The following is a 20,902-nucleotide window of genomic DNA, read 5'->3' on the forward strand; positions in this document are numbered from 1 at the left end:
ATCTCCATTCTCCTTCTCTTCCGCGTCCTCATCCCCATCACTGTCCTCCTCCCCAGTGCCTTCCTCCTCCCCATCCCTGTCCTTCTCCACATCTCTGTCCTTCTCCCAATCCCCAACCTCCTCCCCATCCCCATCCTCCTTCCCATCACTGTCCTCCTCTCCAGTGCCTTCCTCCTCCCCAGTGCCATCCTCCCCATCCCCGTCCTCCTCCCCATCACTGTCCTTCTCCCCATCCCCATCCTCCTCCCCAGCACCTTCCTCCTCCCCAGCACCATCCTCCCCATCCCTGTCCTTCTCCCCATCATTGTTCTTCTCCCCATCTGCATCCTCCTCATCCCCATCCTCCTCCCCATCCTCGTCCTCCCCAGACCCGTGCTCCTCCCCAGTGCCATCCTCCCCATCCCTGTCCTCCTCCCCATCACCATCCTCCTCCCCATCCCCGTCCTCCTACCCACCCCTGTCCTCCTCCCCAGCCTGCTGGGAGTGGCCCCACGCCTTCTGCTCTGCTCCTGAAAGCCCGGGTCACCACCAGGAGGGCTGCTCAGGTCCAGCGCAATGTTGCTTTCATGGCAGAGAATTGGAAAGAGTCTTCCGTGGGAGGATTTTCCTCCCTCATAACTCAGCCCTCAATATCATCAACTCACCACTAATCCTAGTCACAAATCCCAGGTCAGTTTGGGCCTGATCTGGGAGAACGCCTACCATCTTCCTGGCCCACTGTGGCTGGCACATGGGACAGCCCTGACCCGGGCAGGGAAAGCCTTTGGAAGTCAGACAATGTCCCTAATCCCAAGAAAAAAAATCAAATGTCCATGGTGGCACCCAGCTGGTACGCAGGGTGGATTTATTTGATTCTAGCGCCTTGATTGATCACTGAACAGAAAAAGAGATAAACAAAATGCCCTAAGATCAACTTACATACCACAGCATTTTTTTGCCAACAAGCTAGTGAACTTGTCCTTTAAGAAGTGACTAAAATCCAACAGACTCAGTATCCAAAATGAGATGGGCCTAATGGTGACCTGCACTCAAGGGCTCCAAACCCCTGATCAAACACACCACAGGTCATCGTGTTTACCTACAACTCTTCCGCCTTCAGAAACTTTATTATTGGAAGACTCTTTGCCGAGAACCTCAAATGTTACGAGTTTGCCTACCCCTTCACCCCTAAAAATGTCTGCCCTCGGCTAGGGGCTTGGGCAGGGATGGGAACGGTGAGAGATGCTGCAGCTGGCTCCAGGGCAGGGCCCAGGGCACCCACACTTCAGCAGAAGGAAGGAGTGTGAGGACCAGAAACTAGAAAACCTTCAGGGAGTCTCAGCCAGTGCGAACATAGAAATAGCAGCATCAGTGGTCTGTATCTTGGTAAAGAGAAGCAAAGGAAGTTTCTTCTAATTTGGGCAGAAGCATAAAAGAGAAAGAAAATTGATGACCGGCCATGGCGGGTGGATCACTTGAACTCAGGAGTTCGAGACCAGCCTGGACAGCATGGCGAAACCTCATCTCTAAAAAAACATACAAAATATTAGCCAGGCATGGTGGCGTGTGCCTGTAGTCCCAGCTACTAAGGAGGCTGAGGCAGGAGAATCGCTTGAGCCCAGGAGGCAGAGGTTACAGTGCGCCAAGAGCACACCGCTGTACTCCAGCCTATGGGACAGAGCAAGACCCTGTCTCAAAAAATAAAACAAATAGATGACCAGGCAAGAGAAGACTGTAAAGTGGGCAGAGATATGTACTGAAGGAGAACGCAGCATGGACATGCTATATTGACATTTGCCTTCTTTTAAGTGACAGTTTAATTGGTGGATATGCCACGTTATGTCATACGTAATAAAAATCAAAATAAAATTGTGGTTCATCAAAAAGAAGTCATTCTGAGACTGTCTCTGTGGAAAAATCTAGTTAAATTTAGTCAGATATTATAATATAAAATTTTCATTTGTACTTTTTTTAAACCTAAACATATAAATGTGATTTCATATTTTACTTGGTTCTCTTTATTTGTGTTTTATTACAATCTTTGCTGTTTGATGACTGGCCTGGAACTGGAAAACCATATAAGAATGTCTGTTATTTTCACATTCAGAGCTATTTCTTTTTAGCCCATAGGAAATTAGGAATCAAGAAAATATTAATTCATATTATAAAATCTTTCCTCTTGTGAGCTACAGTTAAATGTCCACTATATTAACTGTTATACATACTTTATAGACATACAATGACTAATGCCGGGATCTTACTCTATTACTCAGTGCCATCAATTGGAGAAACATAAGGGCTGGCAGTTTTAAAGAGTATTTCTTAAATTTTCTCCTCTAACTTCAAAATCCTACTGGAAATTCATCATTCTAAGTTTGTGTGTTGTATGTGCAGAACAGTTTATCTTTTGTTTTTGTTTGTTTTTGAGAGAGAGTCTCGCTCTGTCACCCAGGCTGGACTGCAATGGCATGATCTTGGCTCACTGCAACTTCTGCCTCCTGAGTTCAATCAACTCCCCTGTCTCAGCCTCCCAAGTAGCTGGGATTATAGGCGCATGTCACCACACCTGGTGAATTTTTGTTTTTTCAGTAGAGACGGGATTTCACCACGTTAGTCAGGCTGGTCTTGAACTCCTGACCTCAGATGATCCGCCCACCTTGGCTTCCCAAAGTGCTGGGATTACAGGCATGAGCCACTGTGTCCAGTCTGGTTTATCTTTTAATTCAAAAATACAGAAATGTGACCCTTGACCTCCAAACCAATGTTCTGCTGACAATCTTAATAACAGCTCCCATTCTAAAATCCTAGATTGGCAAGAAGGCTTATTTTGATTTGGAATTACTGAGAAATCTGTTCGGTTCTGAGCCATTGCAACTGACGTTACATCCATGCCCATTGGCGGCATGGTCTTGTTACGGCCTGCAATTGCTTATAGTGTTATTTACGGTCTTGATTTCACAGCAAAATTAAAGTGACTCTTCCAGATGTTTGGGTTTTTAGACGCCATGTAAATGGGCTTCTAAGTTGGAAAGTTTTGATTATGTTTAGTTCTCTCCTCCTTAACCACCTTCGTGGTCCGTCTTCTACTGGGGAATGCAGTAAAGCCCTCCCAGAGCATGAAATGGACTCAAGGCATTTGCAATGGAAGAAGAAAGGAAAAAAAAAAAAAAAATCACAGTAATTCCCTTGAAGATCCAAGGCTGAGTGAGAACTACATCAAAACAGGACAAGGTAGGCATTCCAAACCGCAATTGCTCAGAAATGGAATAGCACTTGTATTTTTGCTGTTTCAGCAAAATCAATATTAAATCATCTCATGAACTTGCTCGTGAAACTTTAAAAAAATTACATACAGGTAAATATTGTTTTCTTATCACCTTTCTTCTCTTTCAAAGCAAATAAACACAAATAGGAGTGGGAAATAACTGTTTCAGGTCTGTGGTTATGCATTCCGCAAGACCAGTAAGAGGCATTTACCAGGTGCCAGACGCTCTGTGAGAAGATGAGGGTTCAGGATGAAAGTCAACTATAGTCTGAGAGGGGAAGCGGTAGAGTGTGGAATTGTAAAGTTCCCGAAGACAGTGCAAAAGACAGTGCAGGGAACTCCCCCTGAAGAAAGAAAAATAATGGCAGGTTAACTTGACAAATATTCGGATCTGCTTAGTGACCAGGGGCCCTTCAGAGTCTCTCAAAACTTCAGTTTCCTCATCTCTTGAATGTGGAGACAACGGTACCTTGAATGAAGCCGTGTGTATGAACTTAGGGGAGCATTAGGTATTGGCAGTAAGACAAGTCTGAGAAGGATGGTCATGTAACTTCAACATTCTAAGTGTGAGCAAAATACGATTTAGTCAACGTGGAAATGAATAATTTGGCTCTAACCAAAAACTTCTGGGAAAGGGGTCACAGGCAATATCGTTCCTCTCTCTGCCTTTAAAGAAATCATCTAGGCATGGGCTTACTGGTCAGTCCATCAAAATTCATATAATGACAACCATGATAAAGTTGAATAATTGTGATCACACCCGTTTGCTCTTTGAAAACAGAATCATGTGTAATAAAAACCATTTATACTAGAGATCACTCCCTCATCTCAGTCATTCACAGAAATAAAAAGGAAAATGGGCACTGTGTGGCATTCAATGCACCTACTTCTTCAAGGAAGAAATTGACCTGGATCCAAATTAGGGCACATTGGACACACTTAAGAATGCCATTGTTGACTGGAGGTGAGAGGGTCTGAGCAATAACCAGGAGGTTGTGCAAAGCCATCAGAAAGTCACAACGAGAGACACAGAGGGCCTCACGGTGCCATTTCTAAAGAACGACTTTGGTGAAAAGAATAGAGATCATTACCAAGCAAAGTGTATTCTCTGAGTCTTAAACATAAAGTAGCAGAGGTGAGCACACCAGCAATGTTGGGCCCACCAAGAAAGCACGCTCACCATAGGTGGGGAAGAAAAATGCATGGTCCTGAGAAGCCAGGTGTGGCAAACTGAAAGCCCCAGAGAGGCTGACACATAGCCCTGCTTCTAGATGAGAAGAAATGTATGCAGTAGAAGGAGGCAGAGAGGCAAGTTTTCTTCCTTGGTCTACACAGTCCCACACAGCCTATTCCCACAAAGCCCACATATACACCCAGAGCCAAGTGGTGTGCTCTGAGGATCTGCAGCAGGTGAAAATACTGCAAAGCCGAATCCACACACACCTTAATTCCACAACGCTATATGCATTGATAATTATGGCACCAACTGATAACATTCTCTTATATGGACCCATGGCATGGGCACCACCAAAATAATGTTAGCTGCAGAACTCACATATAGTAGGCGCATTAAAAGCCTTATCTTTAATCCTCATGACATGCTTGAAAGATATCATGTATTCTCATTTTACAGATAAGGGGACTGAAGATTATGAAATTAAGTAACTTACCTAAAGTCACACACCCAGCAAGACCCCAAGCTGTGAGTCCCACCCGCTGCATGGACTGACGCTGCCTGTGATTTATTAAAGTAGGTAGGATGCAAGTTGTAGGGAGAGAAGGCCATTCTTTGAATGAGGGCCTCTGGAAACAAAAGAGATTTCCACAAACCAGATGGCAATTTGAAAAGAGATCAGCAGCACTGAAAAATCCTGCACATCTAACATTTCCCAGTGACCAGTCAGATCTCAAGCCTGCCTCAGTTACTTTGTAACTCAACTACTTGATTTTCTAGACTGGGGGTGGGGTGAGAAGAAGTGTGCCAAGACGTGTTACGGCTTTAATCTTTTCTCTGGGATACTGATTTTATTTGCAAATGTAAGTTTCAGGCAAAGTGTTCTTGGGGAATGCAGCCAAAGGGCAAAGCCCGCGTGGGGCATCAGCTCCTGCAGAGACCCCACATGCAGTGGGTCTCACCGCAATCCAAGACATCCTTGGGGCAACCTCAAGGAGGCAAAGGGTGAGAGGGCTCAAGTAAACAGAAGAGAAAGGGGAGAGAAGACAAGAAAACCTGCTGAGTCTTAAGCTGTTCTAATTACTAACGACCTTGATTCTGCTCTTCCCGGGGGACCAACAGGCCCGACCCCACCCCCACACACCCAGGGCAGCAGGCCGATGCCAGTCTCTACTTTTTACGCTTTCAGAAAATCTGAAAATCCGTGTCAACTGCAGGTACCTGCTGCTACCATCCTGGAAGAAAATGCTATGATCTCCTTTGGAGAATTGGCCTCAGTTTCTCTGTCTCCTCTAGTGTGCTTTAAGAGTGTGTGGGGGCCTGTGAGCGTAGACATGTTTATATTTATGTATAGATGCATGTACGGATGTGCATATACATGAATACCTCCAGTGAGTGTCCTCTGAGGGCCCCTCTGTGGAGATAAAGGATCTTCAGGGAAAGCCTGAGTGTGTGAAAACCTCCTTGGAGCCCCAGTTAGCAGTTTCTAATCTACAAGTCATTTGTGAGACACAAGGCAGGGACCCCGGGCTGCTGCAGAAGAATTTTAGGTATGAGCAATGAACTCACAAACCATCCTTCACACTGCTAAAACGCAAAAGAAAGAAGACGAAGAAAAAGTAAAAGAGAGAGAAAAGATGCCCACATGACTGTTTTAAATTTGCTGAAAGGCAGAACCGACCACAGGTTATTTCAACCATCTTTATTTTCAATACAATAAACACCTTCAGGACAAGTCCCCCGCCACTTAAAAGACAGCTCTCCACCAGAGGCATTCTCGCTACCTTCGTGTTTTCTCAAGCACTTGTTCAAAAACACATTTAAGTGGAATGTTTTCGTTTCTGGCGATTGCATTAATGATGGGTTTGCAAACCCTGCAAGCCCACGAGGTCGGCTGGAGCTGGGGGCTGCAGACACCCGGCCCTGGCCCAGCGGCCGCCGCGGGTTGGCTTGGCCGGCGGGGGCTTGGCTCGGCCCCCTCTACATAGCTCCTCGTTTGGCACCGCGTGCCTCGGCCGGGCCAAGGCTGTCGCATAGAAGTTGCAGCTCAGAAAGAAAAACACACAGCGGTCAACCGCGGTGACCCTCGCGCTCAGGAGCGCAGCATCCCTGCCACGAGGAAGAACCCAGAGGCCCCGCAGAGCGGGGAGCCGCCGCCTCCCTCCAGCTCTGTCCTGAGAAAGGAAGAAAGCGCTTCTCTAATAACACTCAGGCCCGTGAAGAATCATCTGTAACATCATCTGCTTCTTCCTCGGCTCACTTAGGAGGGCCTCTGGGAGGGTTAGACTGGCAGCCCCCTCCCTCCAGCTCTGTCCTGAGAAAGGAAGAAAGCGCTTCTCTAATAACACTCAGGCCCGTGAAGAATCATCTGTAACATCATCTGCTTCTTCCTCGGCTCACTTAGGAGGGCCTCTGGGAGGGTTAGACCCACTAGTGGGGCCCACGACTGGCAGCCCCTTCACCAGGCGAGAGGCCCGGGATCCGCGCGGCGCACGAGCCCAAAGCGGCCGAGGAAACGCGCACCAGGCCGGGTCCCCGTGGGCGAGGTGGGCGCCCAGTCCCGGCGGGTCTGCCTTGGCCTTGGGACAGTCCGCGGGGCGGCGCCGGCGCTCCCAGACCTGGTTCCCCGCAGGCTCAGGCCCAGCAGTGAGTGCGGGACACCCGAGCGCACCCGCAGCTCCCACTTGTCCAAGGTCTGCAGGACCCCAGGATCCTCTCACAGCCGGGTCAGAGCCCCCGAGGCAGGTGGGGTCCCAGCCAGGTGGAACCCGAGGAGCCCGTCGCAGTCGCGGCAGGATCCCGGCGGGTAGGGTCCCCAGAAGCCCATCCCGACCGGGTCCCAGGCGCACACGCTGCGGTCCTACCTGCTCCAGCCCCGCAGGCGGGCGAAGGCTCCACTGCCCCCGGGGCCACCTGCTCCCCGTGCCTGGGCGCCTGGGCCTGGAGGGGGACGCGGGCACCCGAACCCGGCGGGCGGCAAGAGGCGGCACCAATTAAGCGCCAGGTCCCGCGGGCCCGGGCTTACCGTGAGCGCCGAGAACTTCTGCGCGGGCACCGGCTGGAGCAGCACCGCGAGCAGCAGCAGCCAGCAGAGCTGGGGGAGCAGCATGGTGGCGGAGGTGGCGGGGGCGGGAGATCAGCCGCGCCCTGCGCCCTGGCACTGCTACCAGGAGAGCCCCGAGGGCGATCGCGGCCCGGCAGGCGCGTGGAGGGGCGGCTCCGCGATGCTCTCCCCACAGCTCCCGGCGGCCCTGCTGGAGCAGCTCCCCTGCAGGCACCCAGAGGTCCTCCGCGTCCTTTGCGTCCGCCCTCGGTCCTGTCAAATACCCTGGAGCTTCCCGGATCCTCCCCTCCCGCCCGCCTCCCTCCCTCTCCCTCTCCTCCCCCAGCCCCACCTCCCAGCGCCCGCTGCCGCGTGCCCGCTCCGGCCCAGAGGCCGCCCTGGCGCGGGTCTGCGGAGCGAGAGGTGGAGTGGGGGCCACCAGAGCTGCGTGGTGGCCTGTCGGGGCTGTCTCTGTGCCTCCTTCCCCGCGCGCACACTCACACACACGCATACCCAGACACACGCACGCACTAACGCCCACGCGCGCACCCTCGGGGGCCTTCCAAGCACAACCACGGGACGCACCGCGCCCTTCTCACGCTCCAGGGTCCAGGCCTGGTCCGCGCAGGATCAGCCCAGCGGGCCTTTTCATCCACAAGGGTTAACGCCAAACTTTGGCCAGTCCCCAGACTCCGGGGTTCTCCTTGACCTCTGCCCTCTAAGGCCCCCTGGTCTGGCCCAGAACATCGCCTCTCAGAGGTGCTGAAGGATCAGCTGCGCTCCAGAAAAGGCTGCGCCGGGGGCAGCCCGCCTTTGGCATCTTTACACGGAGTTATCCACGGCAGGGATGGTGGAATTTAGGTCCTAAAGATCCTGGGTCTGACCTGGGGTGTAGCCTTGATCCTCTGCAAGTGGGGGAGCAAGTGGTTGGCCATCATTCACAGACACATATGGCTGTTTTTAAACAGCTCTGTCAAAGCATTTCAGGTGTTTATGCGGGGAGCACAGGGCTTGTGGAGGTTGTAAACTCGCCCGTGGAGACTACGGTGGAAACCAAGAAAATTTTGCACACCCAGACTCTGGATAATATCCATTGCAGACAACATTGCTGAAATAGTTTAGCCTTGGCTTATAACTTTACAGGAAAAAACCCTAATTCTGTCTCACACAGAAAGCCAGAAGAGTGAAGATTTGTTCAAGAACAATGAATCAATTGACTTCTCAGGGGCATTGGGAAAAGCATAAAACCTAGAAAATCCAAATCTGAGGTTTCATCCGATGTCTAGCCCACTGCTTTGGCTATGAACTCTGGGGGAGAGGGCTGTATCAGCAAGTTCTGGGACTGGCTGCTAAGGCAAAGGCAATGCTATTGCAACCTTTCCCACACAATTTTACTGGGAAAGTGATGTCCATCGGGCCACGGAAAGACGGGAAAGAAATGCACCTTTTCCTGAAGGAGGGCTACTCTCAGAATTCTCCTTCAAATTCCAAAGCCCAGGGAATCTATTAAGTACTTAAACACATTCCTCCTGGGTTAAGGACTTAGAAGGAAATTATAATAAAACTCTTCGGGGACTGCCCTTGCGTCGAGAAAAACAGGTGAGCAGAGCAGCTGCAAATGATTAAGTAAACAGGAATCACTGTTAGGAAACTGCAGTGAAAATTAAAGTAAAGAGAAAATAAACACTACATACCACTAATTCTAAGATTATCCAAAGAATAAAATTTACACTCGAAGCTGACCTACTTCCTTTAAGAAGCATTTGCTACTAAAGAACCTGTTTTTCACTTTCCACTTTATTGAGAGTACTGCTCATCAGAACTCAAAAGTTTGAAAGCATGTTCATTTATCCACCGTCATCCACTGCAAGAATGGCAGACAAGAAGTAGACTTAATTATTCCCATTTTACAGACGAGGAACAAAAGTCAAAGGGGCCAGATGTCTTAGCCAGATCTCCTAAGCAACAAAATCAGAAACAGAATGCAGATGTTAAAACCTGCAATACTGGCAAATCCACTTCACTTCCTTCGGCAACATGGAGAACGGAAGAAAATCCTTGGCCCTCCGTGCCTTGTATTCAAGAATCTCAACACGTCTTTCATGTAGCAACTCCAGAATCCTCTGGGAACTCTAGGAAGATAAATGAAATGCATTTGTCCAAAACTCTGACAGATAAGGCAGGGTTGGAGCCTTCGAAACCCCTTTCAAATCTGGAGGAGCTCATGTGTCCTGAATGCCAAATTTTAGTTTCTCGCAATTCTAGAAAGGGAGTTTGGAGAGATAATCAGTCTCCATTTTTATGAAGAAAAACAATATATTTATTTTAAACACTGGGAAATAGTTATGTCTGTCTTTTATTTGTAAGTCTTCAAGAAAGTTATTACTGGCAGGAATGCCAGAGAGCTGTCATGTTAGAAAGGATAGAAAAGTAATTCACTTCGTTCAAAGTTAAGACACGAAGTGATCAGCTCTATACTTTCCAAAGAGTTTCTATAGGATGCAGGAAGAAGTTCCCTTCTCTTGGAAATGTAGGGCTGTGTGTGTGTGTGTGTGTGTTTTAATTAAAAAGTGATGCAGGGCCCATTCTAAAATGTGGCTTATGCATTCAGAATTTAAATGCTTGTCACTGATGAAAGTTACAATAAAGAACAGCAAGAGAAACTAATTACCAAGTACTCCAGCTATTCTCACATTTCTAAACTAACTTTCCCTCTTAGACCATTAGCAAAATGCTTTATCATGAGTATTGGCTTCCTTTTTATTTATTTTACTATGCTAAAACTGCAAAACGATTTTATTTTCATGATAGACATGATATAGTTTAGTTATTATTTCTGGCTAATTCATGTTTAGCCAGAAAACTTCGGGTTGGCTATTTTCCCATCTCAATATGCAAAGCATAAATTTAGTCAAGTATCTCTTTGTTGATGCAGTGGCTTCCAGTAATCCCCTCTGCCATCACTGAGTATTGTCTGGGACTGAACTTGGGTCATGACTATTCATACTCTGAGAATCACCCCACATCATCAGTCACCTGCCAATCACTTGTTTTATTAATGTTTCCTCCTGGTTTCTACTTAATCATGGGAGCAGGAGTCTTCACTGTTCACTGGACTTTCTTTAGACTACCCCCAGGCTGGACCCGAGAATCTCTAGTTCCCCAGGTTTCCGGAGTCTCTGTCCTCTTGTTGGCTTGTTCATTCTGATGGCTAGCATCTTCCTTTTAATTTGTTCCCTTCGACCCACGGAAAAATAATGCATGATCTCCACATCAATCCCAGGTTTTCAACCCAAGCTCCACAAACCTGTGAGCCATACAGAAAGGAAACCACATCGGCAGAATTGACAAAATCAGAAGAGAGCACCGCCGAGGCTCACTGTCACTGCGGCTGCAGGATGACGCCAGCATTGACACAGCACATTGAAAAGTGGACAGTGGAGTTGTGTGTTTGATCCTTGGGCCTGACTCAATGGCTTTCTTCCTATTTTGACATATTTAAATAACAGAGAATTTGGACTTTGTGCTCAACAAAATAATGTAAATAAGTTTCTTCTTCCTAAGATGCCTGAAGACAATTTTTATGATAATACTTTTCAGGAACTTTGTGGAACAGTTTTTAAAAATAATTTCAGCTTTCATTTTAGACTCAGGGTATACGTGCAGGTCTGTGACATGGATATATTATGTGACGCTGAGCTTTGGGGTATGAAAGACCCAGGGAGTGAGCATAGTACCCAATAGGCAGCTTTTTCAACCCTTGTTCCCTGCCCCGCCTCTCTAGCAAGCCCTAATGTCTATTGTTCCATCTTTATCTCTATGTGTACCCAGTATCTCGTTCCTTATCTCAATGTGTACCCAGTGTCTAGCTCCCACTTATGAGTGAGAACATCCAGTATTTGCATGTCTGTTCCTGCACTAATTCGCTTAGGATTATGGCCTCCAGTTGCATCTGTGTTGCTGCAAAGGACATGCTTCCATTCTTTTATGGCTGCATAGTATTCCGTGGTGTCTATGTACTACATTTTCCTTGTCCAGTCCACTATTGATGGGCACCTAGGTTGATTCCGTGTCTTTGCAATTGTGACTAGTGATGCATTTAACACACAAGAGCATGTGTCTTTTTTGTTGGATGGTTTATTTTCCTTTGGATACATACCCAGTAATGGGACTGCTGGGTCGAATGGGAGTTCTATTTTTAGTTCTTTGAAAATCCCCAAACTTCTTCCCACCGTGGCTGAAATAATTTACATTCCCACCTACAGTGTATAAACATTCCATTTTCTCTGCTGCCTCAGCAGGATCTGTTGCTATTTGACTTTTTAATAGTAGCCATTCTGAGTGGTGGGAGATGGTATCTCATTGTGGTTTTGATTTGCATTTCTCTGATGATCAGTGATGCTGAGCATTTTTTAATATGTTTGTGGGCTTCTCGCATGTCTTCTTTTGAGAAGTGTCTGTTCATGTCCTTTGCCCACTTTTTAGTGAGGTTGTTCTTTAGCTTATTGAGTTGTTTCAGTGCCTTCAGATTCTGGACATCAGACCTTTGTCCGATGCATAGTTTGCAAATATTTTCTCCCATTCTGTGGGTTGTCTGTCCACTCTGTTGCTAGTTTCTTTTGTGTGCAGAAGCTCTTTAGTTTAATTAGGTCCCACCTGTCAATTTTTGTTTTTGTTGCAATTGCTTTTGAGGACTTACAAAAGTAAGTAATACATTCTATGCCAAGACTGATATCCAGGATGGTGTTTTCTATGTTTTCTCCTAGGATTTTTATAGTTTGAGGTCTTTCATTTAAATATTTAATCCATCTAGAGTTAATTTTTGTACATGGTGAAAGGTAGGGGTCCAGTTTTAATCTTCTACACATGGCTAGCCAGCTATTCCATCACGACTTATTAAATAGGGAATCCTTTCTCCATTGCTTATTTTTCTTGACTTTGTTGAGGATCAGATGGTTAAAGGTATGTGGCTGTATTTTTGGGTCCTCTATTTTGTACCTTGGTCTGTGTGTCTATTTTTGTGACAGTACCATACTGTTTGGGTTACTGTAGCCTTATAGTATACTTAGAAGTCAGGTAATATGATGTCTCCACTTTATGGAAATTTTTAATAAATGGTTGGAATGTGATGGGTGTTTTACATACATTATCTAATTAACTTTCATGGAAACTCTACAAAATGGTTATTTTACAGATGAAAAATAAGATCCTGGGAGACTACAGAAATTACCTGGATTTACACAGCTAGGAAGTGGTAGGAGCAGAATTCAACTCAATTTTCAGTTTGGTGTACAGGATCTCTACCGTCCAATATTCTCCATCTCAGAAACTACTGAAGAATATGTGAACTAGAGTGAGAAAAAGCTTGGGGTCCAGAATCTCCTGCCTGATGTCAAGATAATCAGTTCTTAAGCTTTTTGAAACCCTTTCGATGTATGATGAAAACCATGGGCCGTTTCACTAAGAAATGTGTGTGTGCACATATACACAAACACACACTCATTCAGTGACTCAGCCTTCTGCATAGTGTTTAAGATCCACCACCAGACCAAAGGAGAAAGCCCTTCACAGTTGGTTCTGACTTACTGGTAATGCTTCAATCCCAAGATAACGTTTCCAAAGAAAGCTCTTTTTCACAAAGCCAGACACAAGACTGCTGCATTTACAGTGAAAACTGTCCCTGTAAAGTTGATGAGAGATGCTTGTGCCATTCTGAAAGGATGTAGTTCTGGTGTTGGAGATATGATCTATCTAAATAATCAACCTTACCTCAAGTTGAAACACGTTGCCACTGCTATTATACATAGCCCAAGTTTATTGAAGTCTATTTGTAATAATATCCAGAGGCCATGTTAGCCTTTCCACTCAGGAAACAACTTTCATTAGTATATGGAACTTGCAGACTCTATCAGCTGCAGAGCTAATAAAGGCTGACCACTACCAAGGCTCATTAAGGCACAAGATGTGCTCATGGAAAGAGAAGGAGATCTGGTGAACTTTCTAGGAGGCATCTTATTCTAAACTTACATGATCTAAACTACTTTCGAATTTTTGCTCCTTGTTAAGTCAGTCTAGAGATCCCTTCCTCCTTTCTTCATGTGAGACCCACCTTTAAAGAAAAAAAGTTTTAAAATGGCAACAGAAAGCTTGCCAAGAATACTCTGGAGCAGTATGGACCACACAGGTACAATTTATACCGGCAGAAAGCAACCTAAGAAGATACTAGATAAAGAAAGCTTTGATCACCTTCAGCAGTTTTCCCTCCTCTTCCCTCTCTTCCCTAGCACAACACACAGGCCAGGACGGCGTGCCATTAACCCTCCACTTCTGCCCTCCTCCCTCAGCCCTAAGCTGAGTATTAAAATGAATCATACAAAGAGAAAAATCCTTACGTATTTCAGACAAATAGCATAGTGCCTGGGCTACATAGTAATGGAAACAGCAACAAAAAAGACATTTGTCCCTTGACCTTACAGTGCCAACGGGATTTTACATCCTTCCTGGAACCATCATCCATCATCAACTGACTTTGCTTCCTCTTAATCCCAGCAGCCTCCTCTGGCTTTCACACAGGAAGCCATCATCTCCTTGGTCTTGGCTAGTTTTGCCCCCATCCTGGGCAAATTCCTTAGCTCCTTTCCTCTCTATAAAACAGTGCCTTAAGGTGGAGATTCAGTTACATTATTTTGGACATTTTATTACTATTTCTATATGTCCAGATGCTTGCCCAAATAAAACCGGATTTATTCTTTGATGCCTGTACAGTAATTTAGCCACAAGAGCACTGACGCTAATGGCATTTCTGCCGAGGCCAGCTCCAGGGACGCCATGCACACAGGCTCCTCTCCTATAGCTGACAGAGGGGCATCCTTGGCTATGCCAGATGCCCACAATGTGTCCACAGCTCACAGGGGTGCACAGAGGATGTGCAAGGCTGGGGAGTGAGCAGCATGTCTGTGCCCCAGGGTCCCTGGACAGGAAGGTGCAGGCATGCCAGGCCCTGCATGGCTGGAGGCGCTGGCAGAAGGGAAGGTGGAAAATTACACAGCACCTGTCTGCTGCTTTCCTGGCTTATCTGCCCTCAGTAAGCCTCTTTGAGCACTTAGAACCTCTTTCCTCTATCTCCTAAGTAATTATTCATTCTTGTACGTGCTTGAGCGTCTCCAAATGCTTTTTTGAACGATAGAACCAAGTTTAATAACCCCACCACTGTACCACAGGCAATACAGCAAGACACGCGCCACGTACTTCCACATGACACACGGACAGGCGATTAAAAAGCCAGGAAGCACTTCTGTGTAAGCGTGCCTCGATCCACTAGGAGCAAAGGAAATCATGACTGTTTCGATTCTGTTACCTGGAAGGAGGCAGCTTAGTTCAAGGATAGCAAAGAAATTGGTGCTTACATTAGACAATGCAATAAGCTCTGCAGCCTGTTCCTCAGCCTCATGTTAAACTCAGGGACTCAGGCTGTGTGAAGGCTTGGCACTTCTGACTGCATATAATTTGCAATGCTGGTCTACAGGAAAGTGTGGTTGGAACTATGTAGCCAAAATAATGGGAACATTTTGTTTTCTGTGTATTACTCAGTATTCGTAATTTGGATCATCGGAGGCAATTTTCAGCCCTTTATTCAATTTTAGAATTTGTTATTATTTTAAGAATTTGCCAGGTCATTTTGTGATCCTTTTTTTCTAATTCATTTTCCACCCGTAAAATATTGGATTATATATGAAATATCTATAGGAAGCATGCCATTATTTTATCTATCAGTACAAGAAGAAAAAAATACCTCCAATTAAATTATGACTCAATACTTTCTTGCAAGTCTCTTCAAGTCACCCTCACCTCAGAGGTGCTAAAATATCAGGAGAAATGAGCATGTTTTAATTCAGAAAATTGGAAATGTCTGCGCTCTGCAGTTGGAACAATGGTAAGAGCTAGTAATGGGCTTGTTTTATATCTTACTTTACTATTTTTGTTCCAAATAAGAAAAATGTATATCCACTAAACCCCCACAAAGCCAAACAAAACAATCAAAACCAAACAATCAAAAAATTAAAGAGAAACAGAAGAAGCAGCTAAACCACATTGAGATTTCTCCCAGCAAAGAGGAGAGGTGGGTGCAAACCTTCCTGCCCTCCGCAACATGCCTGCAAAGCAAGCATAAGGAGGCTTGAAAGGTGTAAAGGGATAAGAAAAAAGGAAAAAGACGAGGAGACAACATGCAAGAAAATTCCAGAAGCTGGAAAGCAGACAAACAGTAGGAAGCAACTTAGCAGAGGGAAAATCCAAGATGCAGTCGGGTCCAGCTGGCACAAAAAGATCAGGGTGAAGATGGTGACAACGGGATTCCCCCAAGGACGTGGCAGCCAAGCTCCTCCACGGCAAGAACTCGGTCCCCAGACCTCACCACATACTTAGAGCCACCAAGCAGCGATGTCTTGTCACCCTTACATGGGAGCAGACACCAGCAGTCACCAGACATTTGAGGACAGCCTCTCCTGTGAGAGGCAAAGACTCAAGCGGACCCAATAAGCCAGAGACTGGGAAGAAAGCCCGAGTGTGCACAGGAGCAAGCCTGCTGGAAGGAGGACAGGAGAGACAGCCTCCCTCCTCCCTCCTGCTCCTCCTCCAGCTCTGCCCGTCCCCCCTCACCAGACAGGCCCAAAAGGGAGTGGGGACCTGAAGAGAGGAGAGGGAAGCCGAGGCTTCCCCAGAGTGGATGGGGCAGAGAGCAAATTGAAGAGATGGGGACAGTTAGGGGTTCCGAAGACTTCCTGGAAATGGCGGGTCCTTGGATGGTGCTGCTCAAGAGAAAAAACAATGAAGCCATCACAGACTTTGAAAGAAATATGAAAAGTCAAAACCCTGAGCCAGATCGAGAGTGGCACTCCCCTTTCCACTCAGCGCCCTTCCTGCGGAGCAGCCAGTTCCATCCAACATGCCTTCCCCAAGAAAGGAGAGAGACACATGAGAAAGAAACCTCACCCTCCAGCCAAGCCAGTTAACAAGGCGGGCACACTCCACACTCCCAGCGGCCTCCTTAGCTGCAGCCCTATTGTCAGTTGTCAGCACTCTGCCTGTTTTCTTTTTTGTTTTTTGGGGTTTTTTGTTTTTTGTTTTTTTGTTTTTTGAGATGGAGTCTCGCTCTGTTGACCAGGCTCGAGTGCAATGGCGTGATCTCGGCTCACTGCAACCGCTGCCTGCCAGGCTCAGGTGATTCTCCTGCCGGAGCCTCCCAAGTAGCTGGGATTACAGGCACCAGCCACCACATCCAGCTAATTTTTGTACTTTTAGTAGAGACAAGGTTTTACCACGTTGGCCAGGTTGGTCTGGAACTCCTGACCTCAGTGATCTACCCGCCTCGGCATCCCAAAGTGACTCTGCCTGTTTTCTAATTCCATGCAGCAACAGGCAGCCGTGTCGCTGAACTGTTGCCACTTGTTAACCAGGCCCCACTTCCTCTAGAAAAATAAGATTTTCCTGACCTTCCTGAAAGCTTCCTCCTGCTGCCTCCTGGAAGTCCAGAATTCCATGAAGAGTGTGTGCAGAGGTCTAAGCTCTCACCAGTACACTCCCCAGAATTCCTCCAATTCCTCACCTTCCACCTACTCCCCAGTTTCAAAGGTTCTTTTATATTGCAGGGGTCGTCTTGGCAGCACCTCACTTCCAGGTACTGATCTCTGTATCAGTTACATTTTGCTGCATCACAAATTACCCCAAACCTTAGCAGCTGGGAAAAACAGGCATTTATTACCTGAGTTTCTGTGGGTGGGGAACAGGCGTAGCTCCTGTGGGTCCTCTGGCTCCAGGCAGCTCACACAGTGACTGGGGCTGGGCTCTTGTCCCCAGAGCATGACAAGGTGCACACTCCTGAGGCCCAGTCCCTCACCATGCGGTCTTGCCATAGCATTGCCTCCCAGATGGCCGCTGGCTTCCCCCAGGCCAAGAGGCCCAACAGCAAACAAGAAAAGCACCCAAGACAGAAGCCACAGTCTTTCTATGACCTAAACTCAACCGTGTCACCTGCCAGTTTGCTGTATTCTACTCATCAGGAATGAGTCACTAAAGCTCAGCCCACACCCAGGGGAGGGACCACCCAAGGTCACCACAGGGGCAGGAGTGACCTCGGAAAATCTCCCAGGCATAGAAAGCTTGTTTCTAGATTGAAAGGGCACCCCGCATGCTCAGAGAAGTGAAGGAGCCTGGTCTAAAACCAGGCACTTCATCAGGAGCCTACAGCACAGCCAAGAGAGAACACCGTCCAGGTGTCCCTAAGGAAACAGGACATGTTTCACACACAGACATACACAGAAACATAAATACACATACACACATATGTGTACGCAGAAACCACACACACACACAGACTCACACTACACACAGACACACAGAAATACACATAAACACAGTCACACAAACACACATACACACATGCATTACACATAAACACATAGAAACACACTACCCACAGACAGACATAGAAGCAAATGTGCATAAACACATTCACACACACACACGTACACAGAAACACATGCATACACACAAACACTACACACAGACCCACAGACATAGAAACAAACACAGTCACACAAACATGCATACATACACATGCATTACACATAAACACACATACACATAGTCATACATAGAAACAAATACACATAAACACATCACACAAACACACATATACACAAATGCATGTACACACACATACAAACACACTACACATGTAGAAGCAAATATGCATTAATACAGTCATATCAACACACATACACACAAACACACATGTACACACAACCACATATACGCATAAACTCACTACACACAGACATTGAAATCAATACACATAAACACATTCACACACACATATACACACAAATATACACATACATATAAACACATACTACACATAGATACATGGAAACAGTAATACACACACCTACAGACACATAAATCCATACACACACACGCACACACACAGGAAACACACACAAATACACCCATCTCCACCAAGTTGCCCTCAGCCCAGTCATCTGGAGAGAGCCATGTGCTCAGCATGCCGACTGGACCCAGGTGCCGTCCCCTGAGCCCACCCCCTCCTCAGGTTCCCTGCCAAGGCGGCTCCACAGGAGACTGAAGGAAACACATGGGCAGATCTTGCTAGTCCTGGAGTTTCAGAAAAAAGTTTAAATAACTGTTGACAGAGTTGGGGGCACAATAAAAAGCACCTGTGTAGAAGTGGGCGTGGACTGAGACACTGTGGGGAGGCAGGAATTGCATTGTTGGTTCTCTGCAGGTAGCAGAGAGGAGGGGAACTAGGCATTGCAGGACTCCTGATTATCCAGCAGGGATTAGAAATATTTACAGTGATTGAAGTTATATGTGCTGTGCTGAGTCGAATGCCAACGAGCCTACCAAACGCCAACCAAAGAGTTTTGCCTTAACCCGCTGTGGGGCATGTGTACCACTGAGCTTGTCTTTGCTCAAGCTGCGCGAGTCGGTGCCTGGAGATCTGGCAGGTCTGCAGTATCAGCCCTGCACCCCAGAAGGCCAGCTCAGGAGCTCCTGCTCCAAAGTGGCCGCCAGCTCAGCCAGTCTTCTTCTTAAAATCATACTGTTTTTGTGCTTGTATTTTCTCCTGTCCTAAAATGTCGAGCACCTTCACTCCTTGAGCGAAAGGATGGTAGCAGAAGACACAGTGGACCCCATGAGAAGTCTGCACTCTGTGAGGCACGTAACCCTGCACTGTTGGGCGTTGGCCATGAGGACGGTGCTATTTGGGGCTTTTTTGCTTCCCTTAGCCCAAAAAACCCAGCCTGTGCCCTGCTCACTCCGGCACAGCCCATGGGTGTTTGGAATGTCTAACGAACATCTTCTCCGGCATTTGAGGGCACAAATGGCTTCGAGCTGAGATAAATCACAGAGAGAGGCTCCCTGGCACAGTTTGGCACATGTCTAGAATTTCATTTCCCTCCAGGCGCTGGGTTTCTGGCCCTCAACTCCTTGTCTTTGTCCCAATGGAAAGGGACAGTTCTTGTTATCTGTGTTATTTTCACATTTGCCTAGACAACCCTTCCAGCATGGCTGTCCCTAGAGGAAGGGTCTTTTGCCTACCAGGTCCGTGGGTCACACTTTTGTTTTCAGGTTGTCTAGGACTCATTAAACTTGAGAATGGACTTGTTCTTCCCTGAATTTGGCTCTCAGAAAATCTCTGACTAACATTTCTGCTATTCCCCTTCCTTCGACCGATCACAGTGCTTCCGCCGCTGCCAGGCTGCTAGGATCAACACCTCTTTCTTCCTGTCTCCTCCTACCCGCTGCTCCATCACACTGTGTTCCAACTAGTCAGGCAGCTGCCTCGGCCCCCAAGCTGTGAGATCCTGCAAGAGATACCACATCTCGGTTTCCCCAGCGTCTGGCATGTTCCCCAGCACAAACTAGGCTTGTCTATAACTTCTGATGGAGGTCTAAATGGGGGACCGAAGAGGACTAGAAAGCTAGATGTCACTGTGGATAACCGCATTAGATATAATCACAGAGGATATGGAATTGAACTAACTGTTGAAGGATGGGTAGGAGTTTGCTCAAAGCAAGAGAAAGGGAGGTATTCCATCCACAGAATAATGGCCCATCGAGGTAGGAACTGAATGCTGGTCCATGAAAAGCTAGGCATGACCAGAATAGAACTGAGTAGAGGGCAGAGGTTCATACAGCTACATGCATGAGGTCAGACCCAACTGAGGTGAGTCTCAGACTCCAGGAAACAAAGTCAGGTTTTATGAGCAGCAATAGGGAGTCACTATATTATTTGCAGTCATCCAGAGAAATAAAACCAATAGTATGTATATATATAGATGAGTGAATTACATATACGTGTATGCGCATGCATGCGTGTTTGTGTGATATACATGGGGGGAGGGAGACAGAGGGAGAATGCTATCAAGGAACTAGCTCATGCAGTATTGGAGGCTGGCAAGTCTAAGATCTGCAGGGCAAGCCAGCAGGCCACAGACTTAGGGAAAAGTTGATGTTGCAGTCCTGAGTTCAAAGCCCCTCTGGAGGCAGAATCCTTTCTCCTCTCAAGGCCTTCCGCTGACTGGATAAGGCTCAACCACTATAGAAGCCCAACTGCTTTACTCAAAGTCTACTGACTTAAGTGTTTATCTCATCTAAAAAATGCCTTCACAGCAACATCGAAACAGATTGGTCAAACGCGGAGTACCATGGCCCAGCCAATTGGACACATAAGTTAAACCATCACAGTCACTATACATTTCTGAGCCAGGGAGTAACAGCAACAATAAAACTTTAGAACTGGAGTATACTGAACGTGGCTCTTTAGGAAGAGTTCTCTAACAGTACAGAGTTTTATCAACAGCATCATAAAAATACTTATTAAATCACCACTATGTTTCTGGCACCACCCTAGGTCTTT

At 46.8% G+C, this 20,902-nt stretch overlaps 1 protein-coding gene across 1 annotated transcript in view; it reads right to left on the reverse strand.

The window, feature by feature from the left end:
* SMOC2 (SPARC related modular calcium binding 2) overlaps positions 1 to 7,747 on the reverse strand; it is a 255,415-nt gene extending 247,668 nt beyond the window's left edge. Inside the window, exon 1 of the mRNA XM_011999604.1 lies at positions 7,444 to 7,747. Coding sequence (XP_011854994.1) covers positions 7,444 to 7,527 — 84 coding nt within the window. The 5' untranslated portion in view covers positions 7,528 to 7,747. The remainder of the gene's footprint in view (positions 1 to 7,443) is intronic.
* Between the last annotated feature and the right edge of the window lie 13,155 nt (positions 7,748 to 20,902).

Source organism: Mandrillus leucophaeus, unplaced genomic scaffold (assembly GCF_000951045.1).
Source record: "Mandrillus leucophaeus isolate KB7577 unplaced genomic scaffold, Mleu.le_1.0 Scaffold6, whole genome shotgun sequence".
In the NCBI taxonomy this organism is placed as follows: domain Eukaryota; kingdom Metazoa; phylum Chordata; class Mammalia; order Primates; family Cercopithecidae; genus Mandrillus; species Mandrillus leucophaeus.